The sequence below is a fragment of the Acanthaster planci genome, linkage group LG01 (assembly GCF_054643075.1).
Source record: "Acanthaster planci isolate LZ-2023a linkage group LG01, COTS_SCS, whole genome shotgun sequence".
NCBI classification, from domain to species: Eukaryota; Metazoa; Echinodermata; class Asteroidea; order Valvatida; family Acanthasteridae; genus Acanthaster; species Acanthaster planci.
Window position 1 is genome coordinate 19,617,596 of NC_141777.1, and position 14,020 is coordinate 19,631,615.

At 41.3% G+C, this 14,020-nt stretch overlaps 2 protein-coding genes across 5 annotated transcripts in view; both read left to right on the forward strand.

Annotated features, from left to right (window-relative positions):
• The window catches only part of LOC110982858 (uncharacterized), a 41,240-nt gene extending 33,772 nt beyond the window's left edge, over positions 1–7,468 (forward strand). For all 4 annotated transcript variants that reach the window (XM_022241583.2, XM_087135867.1, XM_022241584.2 and 1 more), the window contains 4 exons: positions 145–186; positions 599–682; positions 1,648–1,923; positions 2,262–7,468. In XM_022241583.2, the coding sequence (XP_022097275.2) occupies positions 145–186; positions 599–682; positions 1,648–1,923; positions 2,262–2,435 (576 nt within the window). In that variant the 3' untranslated portion in view covers positions 2,436–7,468. The remainder of the gene's footprint in view (positions 1–144; positions 187–598; positions 683–1,647; positions 1,924–2,261) is intronic.
• A 1,426-nt stretch (positions 7,469–8,894) lies between these two features.
• Positions 8,895–14,020, forward strand: part of LOC110982872 (inactive tyrosine-protein kinase 7-like) — a 57,096-nt gene continuing 51,970 nt past the window's right edge. The window contains exon 1 of the mRNA XM_022241611.2: positions 8,895–9,394. Coding sequence (XP_022097303.2) covers positions 9,304–9,394 — 91 coding nt within the window. The 5' untranslated portion in view covers positions 8,895–9,303. The remainder of the gene's footprint in view (positions 9,395–14,020) is intronic.

Consider the following 14,020-nt stretch of genomic DNA (forward strand, 5'->3'; position numbering starts at 1 on the left):
CATGCCAAATCCTGTCTGGATACCTTTTGACGTTCTTATCAAAGACGGCAGCATTGTTACTAATCTTAGTTTCAAGATCCCCAAGTGGTTGCGTCGTGACTTTTTACATTCTGTTTTCCCAACCTCTTTTGCTCATGTACACAGACGGCAGCATTGGAAAACTCAACTCACTCGCTGCAAACACAGGTGAGTTCTGGAATAAGGCCAAACATTTTTCCTTCTTCATGCCAGCAAACGTAATGCAAGCGGAAAATACTGTGGCTTCCAAACATCACTGCACAGGGTCCTTCGCCCCCTACAAGTGGTGGCCCTTTCAGCCTGTAACAGTACTGCTTGCTTGCGCTCGTAGGGCAGAGAATACTCAAAGAGCGATTTTCATAGAAGAACATGGAAGTGCATGAGGGCACTGGAGGAATGGCTCAGCATATTCCATTGTCCCAGAGAGGGGCTTGTACCCACTAAGTAAAGCGAGACCTGATACCAGGCGGAACTATTCCACCCAACCCTGTTATCCAACACCATGCCCCCGCCCTACAATTTCCCGGCATATCATCTCGGGACCTTATTGTTGTGCATTCATGACTGGTTTTTGCTGCAGGTGGCGTCCCTGGGAGCCTTGGTTGTAACGCAAGGCCAGCGCATTAACGAAAATGGGGATAAGAACACAGCTCAAGACGCAGATGTAAGTACCATTTGAGTAAACCTCTCGCCTACCGGTAGGCGTACATGTTAACAGTGGTTCAGGTAGAAGTCACACAGAGCCAGAAGCAGCAGTAAAACGAGCGGAAATAATGAACATCCTTGCCGGCAAATGCAAGCTGTTGGCATAGAGGTGAAACGATGGTATACGATGAGCAGCGATGTGATTCGTTAAGTTCAGTGCCTGTGCCGATCATGAGACCTATGTTGGTGGTTTTGTACATTTTGACCCACTCTGCAAAGAGGTGTATTATGTCACTTTTTTCGGAATTTGAGTTATATTCATAATCGAGTTACTCACATCCTAAGCTTTCATTTGATATATAATTCATCCTAGTGGCATTTTGCATTTTGGAGTTATTTGCCATAAGTATATTCATATAATTTCATTGCATCTCACATGCTTTTTGAGATAATGCCCTGTAGACATAACAAACAGAAATATTAAACTTAAATTTGACACTCTCTTGGGTTTCCTTAGCAACAGAGGCTTTGTGGTCAAGCAATTGGCCTCAAAATATTTCCCAGTATTTTCACCCTCGGCTCATGGACCACCTTTTAACAAAGCGGGTCACATTTGGTCTTTTTGTTGTTTCTCGGCCTCTCTTTTTTTGTCAACTCGTCCACCCAGTCATATCTGTCTGTACGTTCCCTTTGGTCGGTTGTGCGTTTGCCAGATGATGGCGTGGGTTCTTTTTGTGGCCATAAGTGCCTTAAGAAATGCCGTAATTTCATGTGAATACTCGCCAGCATGAAAGATTCTTATTAGCTCAAGCTCTTATTAGCATTAGCTCAAACCACCTAGGGTGTATGTGAAAATCACACTCAAATCGGAGGATTGAGGACTGTGAGGGTTAAAGGGAACTGTACCGTAGCTTGTCAACTGAGCCACTCCAATCTGAAAACAAGGACCTTGACCTGATAGAATTGTTTTTTTCGTATTTGCAGATCAGCAGTGCACAGCAGAGCATCACGATCCTGCAGCAGGAGTTTCAGCACGACCTGTTTGAGGTCAACCGCACCATCTACGGCGAGCTAGACACCATCAGCAAGATGCCCGGCCCGCGGGGCTTCAACGGCAGTGAGGGGCCCCCAGGCCCGGCCGGTCCCCAGGGCCAGCAAGGTGCCGGCGACCTGTCCCAGTGTGACTACCAGAAACTGTCAGACTCATCAGCAGGATCCTCCGTGAGTGTCACTAGAGGCCCGTGGACAAGTCCCACTGCAGTAAGTGATCTCATTGGGCCAGATGGGGTTCCTCCTTACTCCCAACAAAACTTGTCCCATGGAACTGACACACCGGGGGTGCAACTTTCATGTGAATGTGCACAAACATGTCAAGAATCACTTGTAGCAATTGAGCCGCTGGCTAGCTTTCAGGACAGTACTTACAAGCATTCTGATCCAGTTGAATTGCAGCCTAAAATGACGTTAGAATCACCAATAGATGGGGTTTTTTTTGTATGGTGAGAATAAATAGCAGACGCTGCTTCAGCTTTTCAAAACTTTACTCACCTTCTCTCATGACTGACTAACTCTGTCTCCATTCTGTTGTTTATGTCCAGGATAAAATCTTTACTGCTTTCACGTGCTCAACGAAAGGCGGAACATTAGCCAATCTGGAGACAGACACACAGGGCAGGTACCGCTGCGTGTGTACAGGGTGGCATGCACCTTCGGATGGCAGCACGGACAGGAAATGCTACTCGCATTACTGGCGGTGCCCGAAGACAAGCTAGACCTCCAACAAAATATTTGTTTTTAAAAAAATGTTCAGAGAATAAAGTGAAAGAAAAAAGTGTACATATCTGTAAGCAATTTTTGTATGATTTCTTTTTGTAAAAATTATCTTTCTTTAAATGAGATCTAAACTTCAATAACTGTAAGAAATCATTCGATCATAAAAAAATGGGGAAAAAAAAACCAACGTAGAACTTATTTTATGTATATAGCTGTAGCTAGCATTCTAGCATCTACCCTTAAATCACCTTAGACACCGTACCTTGGCACGAAAAGATTGCTGAGAGGGTTCAAAGGCATTCTGTATGGTCACTGCACATTAACAAAAAATACCAAGGGTTCTCTCCGTGCACTATACCCTTGGGGTTTTCCTCTCCTTGGATTTGTTGACATCTTCCGCTACAGACTTCAGTTTCATATATTTATCCCCCCCCGGTCGATACTTATAGTCTCTGTGCAATCTCCCCTTGTCTGTCTAATGCGAGGCTATATCCTTGGGAGGATTGCTGGTTTTATTGTTGATCATTTGGAGGTCTGTTGTTGATGGTTTGCTCTGAACTCTAAACTTGTGAACAGTTCCTCGGAGCAGTACTTTGTACACGGTTTGCTGTCCACTCGCTTCACGATTAACCCACACCCTCAGGGCGCTCGATTATGCCTCCTGCATTGGTATTTTTTGTGCTCACTTGGGCCCGGCCCGAGCAACCAACTCACCGAGTCAGTTACTCAGGCAAGTACCCCACAGTGCAGTGTGAAAACCGTGGCGGTGGTAATTCAGAAAAGTCGTTGCCCGTAGAGGCAAACTGGCTCGAGTCAAGTAAGCCATGTGAAATAGTGGCCTGATACCTATGTGTGGATGTCCCTTGCTTTTGACAGTTCAGATTCACATGTCAAATCTAATTTCTGCATGAACTCTTGACTCATTTGGGGCACCCCAAGCAAACCGAGATTGTTAGTTTATTATCGCATAATTGCGCATGCAGGCCTAAACCCACAACGACGTTGCAGGTAAGCGCAAGGGTAGTAATCGAATGTGCCGCTTGTAGTCAAACCTCACAACCTTGAAGGAGACGCGACTCTCTAACCTCACAGCGGTGTACAGGTATCTCTTTTTATGGCTGCTCTCTTTGTTCATGTCTGTTGACCTTACCTGGCGCACTTTTGTAGAGGTCAGAGGTCGTGCAGCTACAACATGCAACACAGTTACCTTTTGACCACTGACGAGCAGTCTCAAAAGGAAGAATGCCGAACAAGCACGTGCCAGATTTTTTGTCCCAGCATGTTTTTGGCGACGGAGATTCACTCTTTCCAAGTTCATACCTGCTTGAGGTCTCCTCGCAGTACTGTGTCTACACCTTAATGTGTACATAATATTCCATTGTAAATAATTTGAATACAGTGTGACTAGTTACTAGGTACTTATGTATGTGGAGATATTGTTTGAAACCAGAAACCTGTGATTTGCAATGACAGTGCCCGCAGAGCTGTGATATAATGATTTCAGCTGCTCAGAGCTTTTCGTTTTTACTTTGCCTTTGAGTGATTAATTTGATTTAAGCAGATTATTTCTATTGTTTGAAATCACTGCCATACTTAACAATCTCTCTCCCAGACTTGATGATGGGGGCTTGATACTGCTTAAGTTCAGTTTGTTGTGCTTTCAACAATTGTCTTGTAACTTTTTGTCTTGGCAGCAATAATTTCAATCTTGCATTTGTTTTATTTTTAATATTAATGAAATACTCAGATACCAAAAAGTTCCATTTGTTCTCAGTTTTGGGGAAAAAAGTTTAAATCAGATGATTTGTAACATTTTTCTATTATGTTTTTATCAATCATGCAAGAGACAGAGATGTACCCCAAAAAGCAGATTTATTTTCAAATTACCTGCAGGAGTCTTTCAGAGGTCACTAAGCAGGTATCCAGGGTCACCGGGTAAGTGCTGAGGCCCAAACTGAATTAGCACTTACTGAGTGAAAAGTACTGGAGCAGGTTTGCTCCAGAGAGTTTAAAACTGTATCTCTCACTTTTGCAGCTCTCAAGCACTGATCAAGTCTGAAATCATTTGAGCAACAAAAGCAGTGTATAAAAATATCTGGACCATTATGCACAGAGCAGTTACATTTGATTTGAAAAATTTGTACTTTTTTTTTCTTTTTTGGTCTTTTTTTTTAATAAAAAGTCATGAGATCCACATTAGGTGCAAGTCACTGAATGAAGAGATGGAAAGAGCTATACTTTACCTTGCTTGATCACAAATTTATTAAAGTTCCACTTGTACTTTTGTTTCCAATGGTACTTTCTTTTCAAATGGTGCGATCAAACTGTCATTTTGTGCCTTGTACAGTACTGTATCTATACCAATTATGTCAAAACCAAATACAGAGATAACGTGCAGTGGTCACTCCAATTTTGTACAATTCTGTAATTATATATATGCAAAACCGTGCCATCAAATTTTTTGTTTCAAGTGGGTAAAGAAATGATATATTTGTCGTAGACATACTGTACGTACTCAGTTCTGTCAAAGTTTTCATAGCGTTGCGTAATACTTTGGTGGATTGTGAAGTGTAAAACATGCACTCGTACTTGTCTTTCTGGTTCTAAGGTACACTTCAAATATACATATGTACATGTACGCAGATCGAAGACATTCAAGGTTGTAAATGCTGTGGATATTGCATAGGATGTGGGTGGGGTCAAGTGAGGGTGAGGAGGAATGCAAGTCCCAGGCCAAGCTGGCTCACACTGCTATTGTGGCAGTGCACTGCGCAGCAAGATGGCCCTGCGGAATGACCATGGTGTGCTTCCGCGTACGACTGAATGTGAACTCGACAACAGACGTTGCTGCGTCTGTTGCAACAAAACACCTGTGGCTGCACCAAAGCATTTGTGTTGTGAACAATGAGTGAACTTTGAAGCATGCTGGTCCACTCGTTCCTCCCCTTCCGGAAAGCATATATCCACCACATTGCTGTACAGAGGGAAGTACTTATGCTAAGTGAACCGTAATACCAGCACATTATCCTATTGACACTTGAACTTGGGGATTGTCCAGAGTTCTTCCTTTGATCAGCAACAGTGTTGCAGTCGTGTGCATCACAAGTCCAGTAACAAGTCTCTTCAGAAGACCGGTCACGAGTAACGGGCCGAACAGTGACAAAGCAGTGCATCTGTCACAGTTCATTGGAGTGGCTTGCGAGTTGGCTCCAGACGGGATGACTGACGGTGGTCTTGTGATGGACTTGACCACAACATCTGATACACATGTTCTTGACAAATTCACTTGAAGTTTGATATGCCGGGCTGGCCACGAATGAAATGTCACTGAGTTTGACATGAAGGAAGTTGGCTGTGCTTAAATGAAACGTCTTTGCAACTAGAAAAGCCAACCCGTCAAAGGTTATCATGCACAATTATCATGGTTTGGAGTGAGACACTGGCTGGAGCACTGTTCCCAAGATGCTGTTGGCGGATTTGACAACCTCCCGTGGAGGATTCGACAACCTCCCAGGGGAGGTTGCCAAAAAAGCCAACACTGAGGGACAATATTATTCTACCGTCTTTGAATGTGGTTGGAGATTGAACTTAAGTGGAATTTTAAAAAAAATTATTGTGCCCCTTATATGTATCCTATGGATACGTGATTGGTCGATTTGTAAATGCCAATTAACCTTTCCTGACTTGATGCAAAAGTGTCCCCTTAACGTTCACAGCCGTCAAGTGCAGAATAAAACTTGGAAGATCAACTCACTGTTGCAAAATGAACTTCACGCTGAGGAGAATGATGTGTTTGCAGTGTCCAAACCAAAATTGAATCAGTTTTTATGGAGACATGTGCAAACAAGGATTTACTTACATTGGGTTTTTTGTTTTAATTTTAAGTCAAATCTTGAAAACAGTGAATGTAATCATGAATTCCACCCTTGCCAGATTGTTCGTAGTGGTGACTGCTCAAAATGGCTCCAGTCATTTTGTTGCGATTTTTTTTTTTCAAGAAAGCAGAGCCTACTTTAGGAATATTCAGCCTTACATCCGTCAGTGTCCATCCTAACTGATCACATGCAAACGTCCTGTATAGTACAAGGGTTAAGTTTCATTGGCCAAAAGTTGGAAGTACACAATTTTACATGATATTCAGGGATCGTCAGGGATTGGTCAGGTAATCCTTAAAGCTGTACTTATGCAGTGGTTCCTTCGTGACCCTTTTACAAATGTCATTGAAACACGACAGTAACTCGGATAATGTTATAAATTTTTTCTCATGGCATTTTGTATTCATTAAACGATTCTATGTCAAATATATATTTTTACACATTAAAAATATGTTTCTTTTGACATGCTAATGAAATATCTTATGCACTTAAGATTTTTTTAATGGTTGTAATTGTTATATGGGCGGTAGTTCATTTTAGAAGAAAAATAACGTGTCAATAGCTTTATTTTCTTTTTACCAAGTACTTAAACTCACTTAACAAAAACCATGTACTTTTTATAAGACCTTTTTAAATGAATGCAGTACTTCGAGTAACAAGTGTTAAGATTTATTTGAGATTGATGTACTTTTATCACGGGGGGGGGAGAAATGTTTCCGTAGGTGCAATTTTGGAATACTTGAAATATGGTCCCATATTTCATAGAAGAAAAAAACTGGGTTACTCAAACCAGTTTGATGTTATTTGTGCCACACAAGAAATGTATATCGTCTTTGTAAAATCCATTTTACTGTGTTTCAACTTGTGGCAAAATGGACTGTGTGAAACAGCACATTACCATTCATATAAAGAGTGAATATGTTTGTGTTGATAGTTAAATAGCTCGAGTAATTCCAGCCCAGTGTTCATGGCTTTTGGCTTATCCGCGACTATCCTGATTAATGCCATGAGCATTAAGGCTGGGGTCACTCAAGCTAATAAGAGTTTAAGCTGCTAATAAGTTTAACAGCACGAGACTGACGTCGCTCGTCAACTTTTTATGCCTCGTATCATATACTACGTTCTAAATGAAATAAAAAAAGAAGAAAGACCTGCAATTTGTGTATTGCATGAAGTACTGGTGTTTTCGTCACTCTTCTTTGCAGGTTAAACAAGGAAAATTCACACCAAAAGAGCGGTCGTGTATTTGTTCGCGTGAAAGAAAGTGGAAAATCAAATGGTGAGAAGATGAAAGCGATATAAAGGACTTTATTTGAAAGAGGTGAAAAGGGGTTAGGAAATCGTCAATTTGCTTAAAAATACGTCGGAATTTATCCCTTTCCATCTTTAATTTTTTTTAGTTTACTGTTGATAAGTGCCTTTGTGTCCCCCAGTGGAAAAGTCTGCGACGACCATGTCCATGCCATGTGGAACTGTTGGTCGAGACGAACGTCTGCTACGGCCACATGAAGAGCGCATGGCAATAGTGGCGCAGATTGCCAAGCAGAGTATGTGGGCGTGATCACTCTTCCAAGTAAGCCAGAACTGCTTCCGACGTACGGCGTATGCAAGGCCACATCCCGGCTTGCATGAGGCAGCAAGACATTTTCATGTGAACTCATCACCGCAAATCACGTGAAAACTTACGTAAATGAAGTGAAATATTTCCAGTTTAACATTTCATTTTGAACCTTTAGCTGAAAGGATAGCCTCACATCTTTATTTGTCCATGTCAAAACCTTAACTTGAAGCGAACGTGTCTATGTAAGTTTCATTTCAAAATAAATTTGGAAAAATGTTTGAAATGGACAGTAATTACCTCATCTGGAAGACATTTCAAAGACTGACGTAAAGAAAAGGAATGGGCCTTAGTAACAATTGGCTTTAAATACATGTATATCTACTATGATTTTCAGGTGAAAGTATGATCTCAAATCGTGATCATTTCAAACATCCACTCATTTGAAATCACTATGTAACATTTGATTTCCCTTGTGGACTTTTTTTTCTATGTCGATATTTGACCCACCCAGTGGAAAGGTGAATGACCTATTTGGACTCTACGTCTTATTTCTGACCTGCGATCTGTCTGTGTTGATGATTACTGTGGATATTTGATCTGAAAAACCTATAGAACAGGCATACTTTCCGCTTTTTTATGCATTGTGAGCCTAAAATGCAGCGGTATAATTGACAGATTTTGGCATTTCAGTTTTCTCACCGGGTGATTACCACGTGATTACCACGATTACCCTCTTGAAGCACCTGTATGGACATTCTCCTGGCATACCACTAGCACTCATCATTTTTCGCATGCCGACCCTGTTTTAAGTTTTGCAGGTAACTTCGCACGCATTGTTTCTGACACTTCTTTTAAAATTGGTAGTCTATGAAAGTCCACCAGTGCCATCAAGTATTGTCTTCCTGTCACTATTGGGCTTTTGTGGGATACTTCCAAGTTCTCAAGAAAATAATTAGGGCCTATTGTCAGTTTTTCAAGTGAAAAGACCGTGCAATCTAGCCACTACAGGCATTTTACCGGCCAGCGGGAAGACAAGATACTTGGTCCACCTAACTGGGTTGAAACGTTTCAGACGACTATAGCAAATTAGTCAATTTAGTATTTTCTACTCCTGTGCAGCCAAAATTTGAAGGTTGAAAGAGAAGTTGAACCAGGCCACGTCTCTTGATACCGTGTGGCTTAAATGCCGCCACCAACAGTTCACGTGCCCAGCAACTGCCAACCCACTCCACACAAAGACGTTGCACAATGCGTACTGCATAAAATGCGGTCGTATACTCGTCAGCTGTGCACGAAGATGGACACCGTCTAAGAGAAGTGTTGGCTGCCGTTTTAGGATTTGCAGCTTGGTCCACTTTTTTTTCAGCCTTCAGGATTGAATTCTCCTGGCTGTTTGTAATTTGGAAGTGTAGTGAAAGCAGCTACCCTGTAATGTCGAGAATGGGGCTGTTTGGGACCGTGCTTGGGCGGAAAATCGGGACTTTGTGGCCCGCTGTGATCGTCACGTTGCTGTCAGTTGCAGGTGAGTGCACAGGGTGAGGCGAGGAAAGAACCTCTTACTTCCGAGGGACTCCATGCATGATGTGCCCCGATGATGGAGACGCATAGAACTACATGTTAGGCTTAAAGGTGTAGGCTAATTCGTGATTGGCACATCTCCTACTTCAACCGAATTTTGTTAAAAATAAACCTTACATTTTATGCCTTCACTTTCAAAGTTGTGTCCATGGTGTGACTAAAATTCTAAACGGAATTAGGCCTAACGTTAGCTAAAAATCCGGCGTTAGCCTAGGTTCTTTCCATGACATGATGGGGAGGCTTGCCAGAATTGGTAACGCTGCATATTTCTGGCTAACATGGAATAATATTTTGTCATGTTTGATTAACACCAAAGGTCATCAAGGTGACAGGAATGTTGTCACTGTAAACAAGATGGATCGGTTGTGAAACTTACATTTACAACTTGGGCCTACCGGTACGTTCAAGTAGGCTGTCGCCATATTCTGTGCATACTGTAAGGCGATGAAAATGAAATTCACAGATTTTCGTCCACTACCCGCATGCCCCAAAAGCTGCAAACATTGCCCCTTTTTCCTTCCCACAATGCCTTTCTACCATTGTGCAAAATCACCCATGCAGTATTTGCGATAAGGCTTATATGGATGCCGCTTGGCACCTTGTGCACAAACCCTATGAGACTGGTCTGAAAAAGTGTTGTCTAAGTGGACGACTTGGTATTTTCCCCTTTGAATTGAACTTTTCTGGACATCTTTTTGCTTTCTGACATCTAGTAGGTCACTCTAGGGAATCTTTCCTGGCGTCCATATAACGAGCTCTTTCGAAAATATAATTATTTGTATACGTTTGTTTTCATTATTTTTATGCAAAATGCACTTTATGACGAGTTACATGTACAAATCATTTGCCTAGCCATACGTGTAGATCAAAGTTCAATCCTACTAAAAAATATACAACATTCGTACATGTACGAACATTGTATTACAGTAAAAATCTTTTTGTGTTGAATTATTATTGGCCCGTCCATTTGCATGGGCTTAGTACCGACCCATGGGGAAAAGTGGGTTTCCTCAAATTTATACATTTGCTGTGTCTCTGAGCACATGCAGCTATGGCTCAAAGTAGTATGGAGAATGATCTTTTGGAAGAACAGTCTACTGGTAGGAATAATCTTGGGACACATTTTCTGGAACGAAACTCACCATGACTGCTAACTTACTTTCATTCAGAGTTTTTGCTAATGTTACATACATCCCTCTGTGGACCGAATGGAGACTTGACCTGCTGTTGCGACATTGTTTCATGACCTTTAAGTTTTAACAGAAAGGTGTTTGTAAAAATGTGGAGGAACATCACGATGTGTCAATTGCATGATAAAGAGAGCTGGGCATTGCGGGCTTGACCCTGCACATTACCGTTATCAGTGAGGAAAGTGCCCTCAGGTTATCAGCTTGGAATGTGATATTGAAGTAGTACCAAGGATTGCACCTGGTTTTTTGAAATGCTTGAAATTTTGAAAAAGACACAAAATTTGCCTAAATTTATTCACTCCAGGTGCACAGCAACAGTACAGGGGCATGGTGATACATGTTGCCCGTACTGTGGAAAAAAATGTTGTTAACTTAACAACTTCAGGGAAAAAAATAAATGGAAAGAAAATCATGGTAGAATTGAATGTAGATATGCATTGTAGACTGCAAATTTCTTTTTCTTCTGGTAATTGAGAGACAGAATGCTTGATTAGGCATGAAATGCGGTCACGCTACCCAGCGTGCACGGTATGTGCCTGTAACACACTGTACAGTTGCATAGCCATGCATGACGAAGTGAGGAAAAGGCCCTTAAGACTGGAGTCTAAAACCCGTACTAACATTGGTTGAATATAATTTTCAACTAGAAAAATGAAGTGTACATATATGCATTGGTAAACTGCTATTGTCACCAGGGAATGTTGAATTACTGGTGATGTCACATTGAGCCTAGTTACATGTAAATGGTGTGGAGATTCCGGAACTGTTACCGTACCTGATGAAGTAGCAAGCTGTAATAACCCATTGCAAGTTAAATTGGAATAAAATCTGGTACACCGAGTTTTTAATTGTCTTGAACATAACAGTTTGAATTCTCTATACTTGAGATACTGTGGCTATGTACATGTGTAAAAGATGCCTTGTATTAAATACACTGTTTTCAATGGATAAGAAGGGCACAAAGGAACTAGTTCATGCCAAAGATGGTGGTCGCTATGCAAAAGCTTGCCCCAAATGAAGAGGTACTGCAACAGTAATGTGTTAATGTGCAATCAAATAAATAACTCACTGTGGTACCAGACTTTATTTCAATTTAACTCAGAGAGGCCTTATGTTACATTGACACTGGCAGATTTGTACAGCATGTTTTCACTGCAGTTATTTGTTACAAAATTTTCTTTAGTTTATAAACCTTTGATTACACAGTGAGGTCCCCCCCCCCCGGCTGTCTGTTGTGCACAGGCTTCAACTGCTAGGATAAATGGCACACACCATCACATCAACAACCCCCCCCCACATACTGTGTGCAATGCAGGCCACGATGTCGTGACTCATTGCGACTTTATTGAGGCGATGGATGGCTTTTGTTCTCGGCCTGCTTGCCTAGTGTGTCATTGCCCCTCCATTGGTCTGTCTGAACAATGCCGGGCCCCCAAAGCCTCGCGGGCCTGCTCTGCTGAATCCTGCAAGGAGTCGTGTTGGTCGTCCACTTGTGCCCTGTGTTGGGGCCAGTGAAATTAGTTATTTCTCATTTCTCCGCGGAGCCCCGATGAAGGGCTTGAGTGGGTGTGCATCAGTTGTCTGATTTAGAGGCCTCGATGAGTGCTGGATGTCTGCTGAGGTGATAAATGAAGGCATTGGGCACCATTCTGAAAGACAGAAATGGGGATGGAGACTAAACCTGTTGACATCGAGTATAACTGATTTTAGTCTCCTAAAAAATAAAACCAAAAATCCAAAACTCACTTTTTTCAAGAAGGGGATTTGGGCGAAGATGATCAGCCCTTTTTTTCTACATGGCCCTAATGCCATTGTACTATTATTGTAACTTCAGACAGACAGTACACACTCCGTGCATTGTTAGAGAATGACCGTGGAATGACTAATCAATAGAGATACAATGAGCAGGCAAACTGAGGTTTTAATAAGCCTATGCATACATGTACATGTATGTAGGCATGTGTGACTGTTTCTTGTCCAGATGGTTTGAGGCATAACCAGTACTTGTACATGTGTACATGTATCCGTTACACTTACTCTACATGTACGGTATGTCTTGGAAGCACATGTGAAGTAGAAAACAAATGAAGAATAAATTCCAGACACATGTAGGATCATATGTTGTCTTCAAGTACAAGTAGGTTAGACATTCCTCATTTCATAGTGTGAACAAGTGTGGTATATTACACTGTACATGTACAGTACATTGTGCATTCACTGTGTGTACAGATTGCTGATGGGACATTTTCCCCAGTGTCAGAGGTGGTTCTTTTCCAATCACGTTGCGGCTTGCAGGTGCCGAGTGTTTCACTATTGTTCCTTTCCTATCCTAGAATATTTGAACAGTGGCCTCACCCCCTATTTTTGTTTTGGGTAACTTCATGGTTAGAGTTAAATACCGTGAACAGTCCTTGCATTGTGCGGGACGGGCTGACCTTTTAACCTCCCCAATCTTTATTGCAAATTGCTTCCTGAAATACCAGAAGTGGCCAACATTAATAACAACTCAGGGAGATACATGAACCAGAACAATCATTTTTATGGTCCCGCAGAATATGGAAAGGAGACAAAGTTTCTATAGTTGAGGGCCACTGCTATTTGGTTCAACTGCAGGTCATTGAAGGAAAGGTTTTGCAGTGGAAAAGTACACTATACTCAAAAAAAGTTAAAGACCACTTTTTATTTTGTGAATACTTTTTTATATGAGATATTTTACTGCTGAAAATGTGCATTTGATGTTATGAAACATGTAAAAAAAAATTTTATTCCAATGAGGACACCATTTAGACAAACAAAAAATGAAAGAACTAGACCCCCTAGGTTGGAAAAAATGACAAGTTTAGAAAAAATATGGTCCTAAACTTTTTTTGAGTAGTGTACTTACACACTAAAAACGTGTATAAACTTAAGAAAAGACGCATTGGTACATGTGCATTGTACACTGTATGAGGTGCCGATACGTACGTACAGTGTACACTAGGGCTGTGCCGAATATCCAAATGTTAATATTCAAATGCGAAATTCATGAAATGGAAGGGAGAATTTTCTTTTGTTTTAAATGAGAAAAATTGCACTGTGCAGGTTTGTTTCAAATGTTATGGGACAGAAATCTTACAAAGACTCGAAAAAGCAGTTTAATCACTAAGTCCTAAACTGACCCAAATCCTCCGATTTCAATATGATTGTACATTCACCCTAGGGGGCTAGGGTTAAAAAAATTGAAAAAGAATAGAAATGTTCATCCGGGCAAGAAGTATTGTTTGTCTCTTAAATCTTACAAAATTGTGGCAGGAAATACTCCTACTGTAGATGTGAGAAGCTATTAGAGTGATTATAATGTACAGTTGTGTGGGTCATTGCAACTGATTGTGTATGTGGTT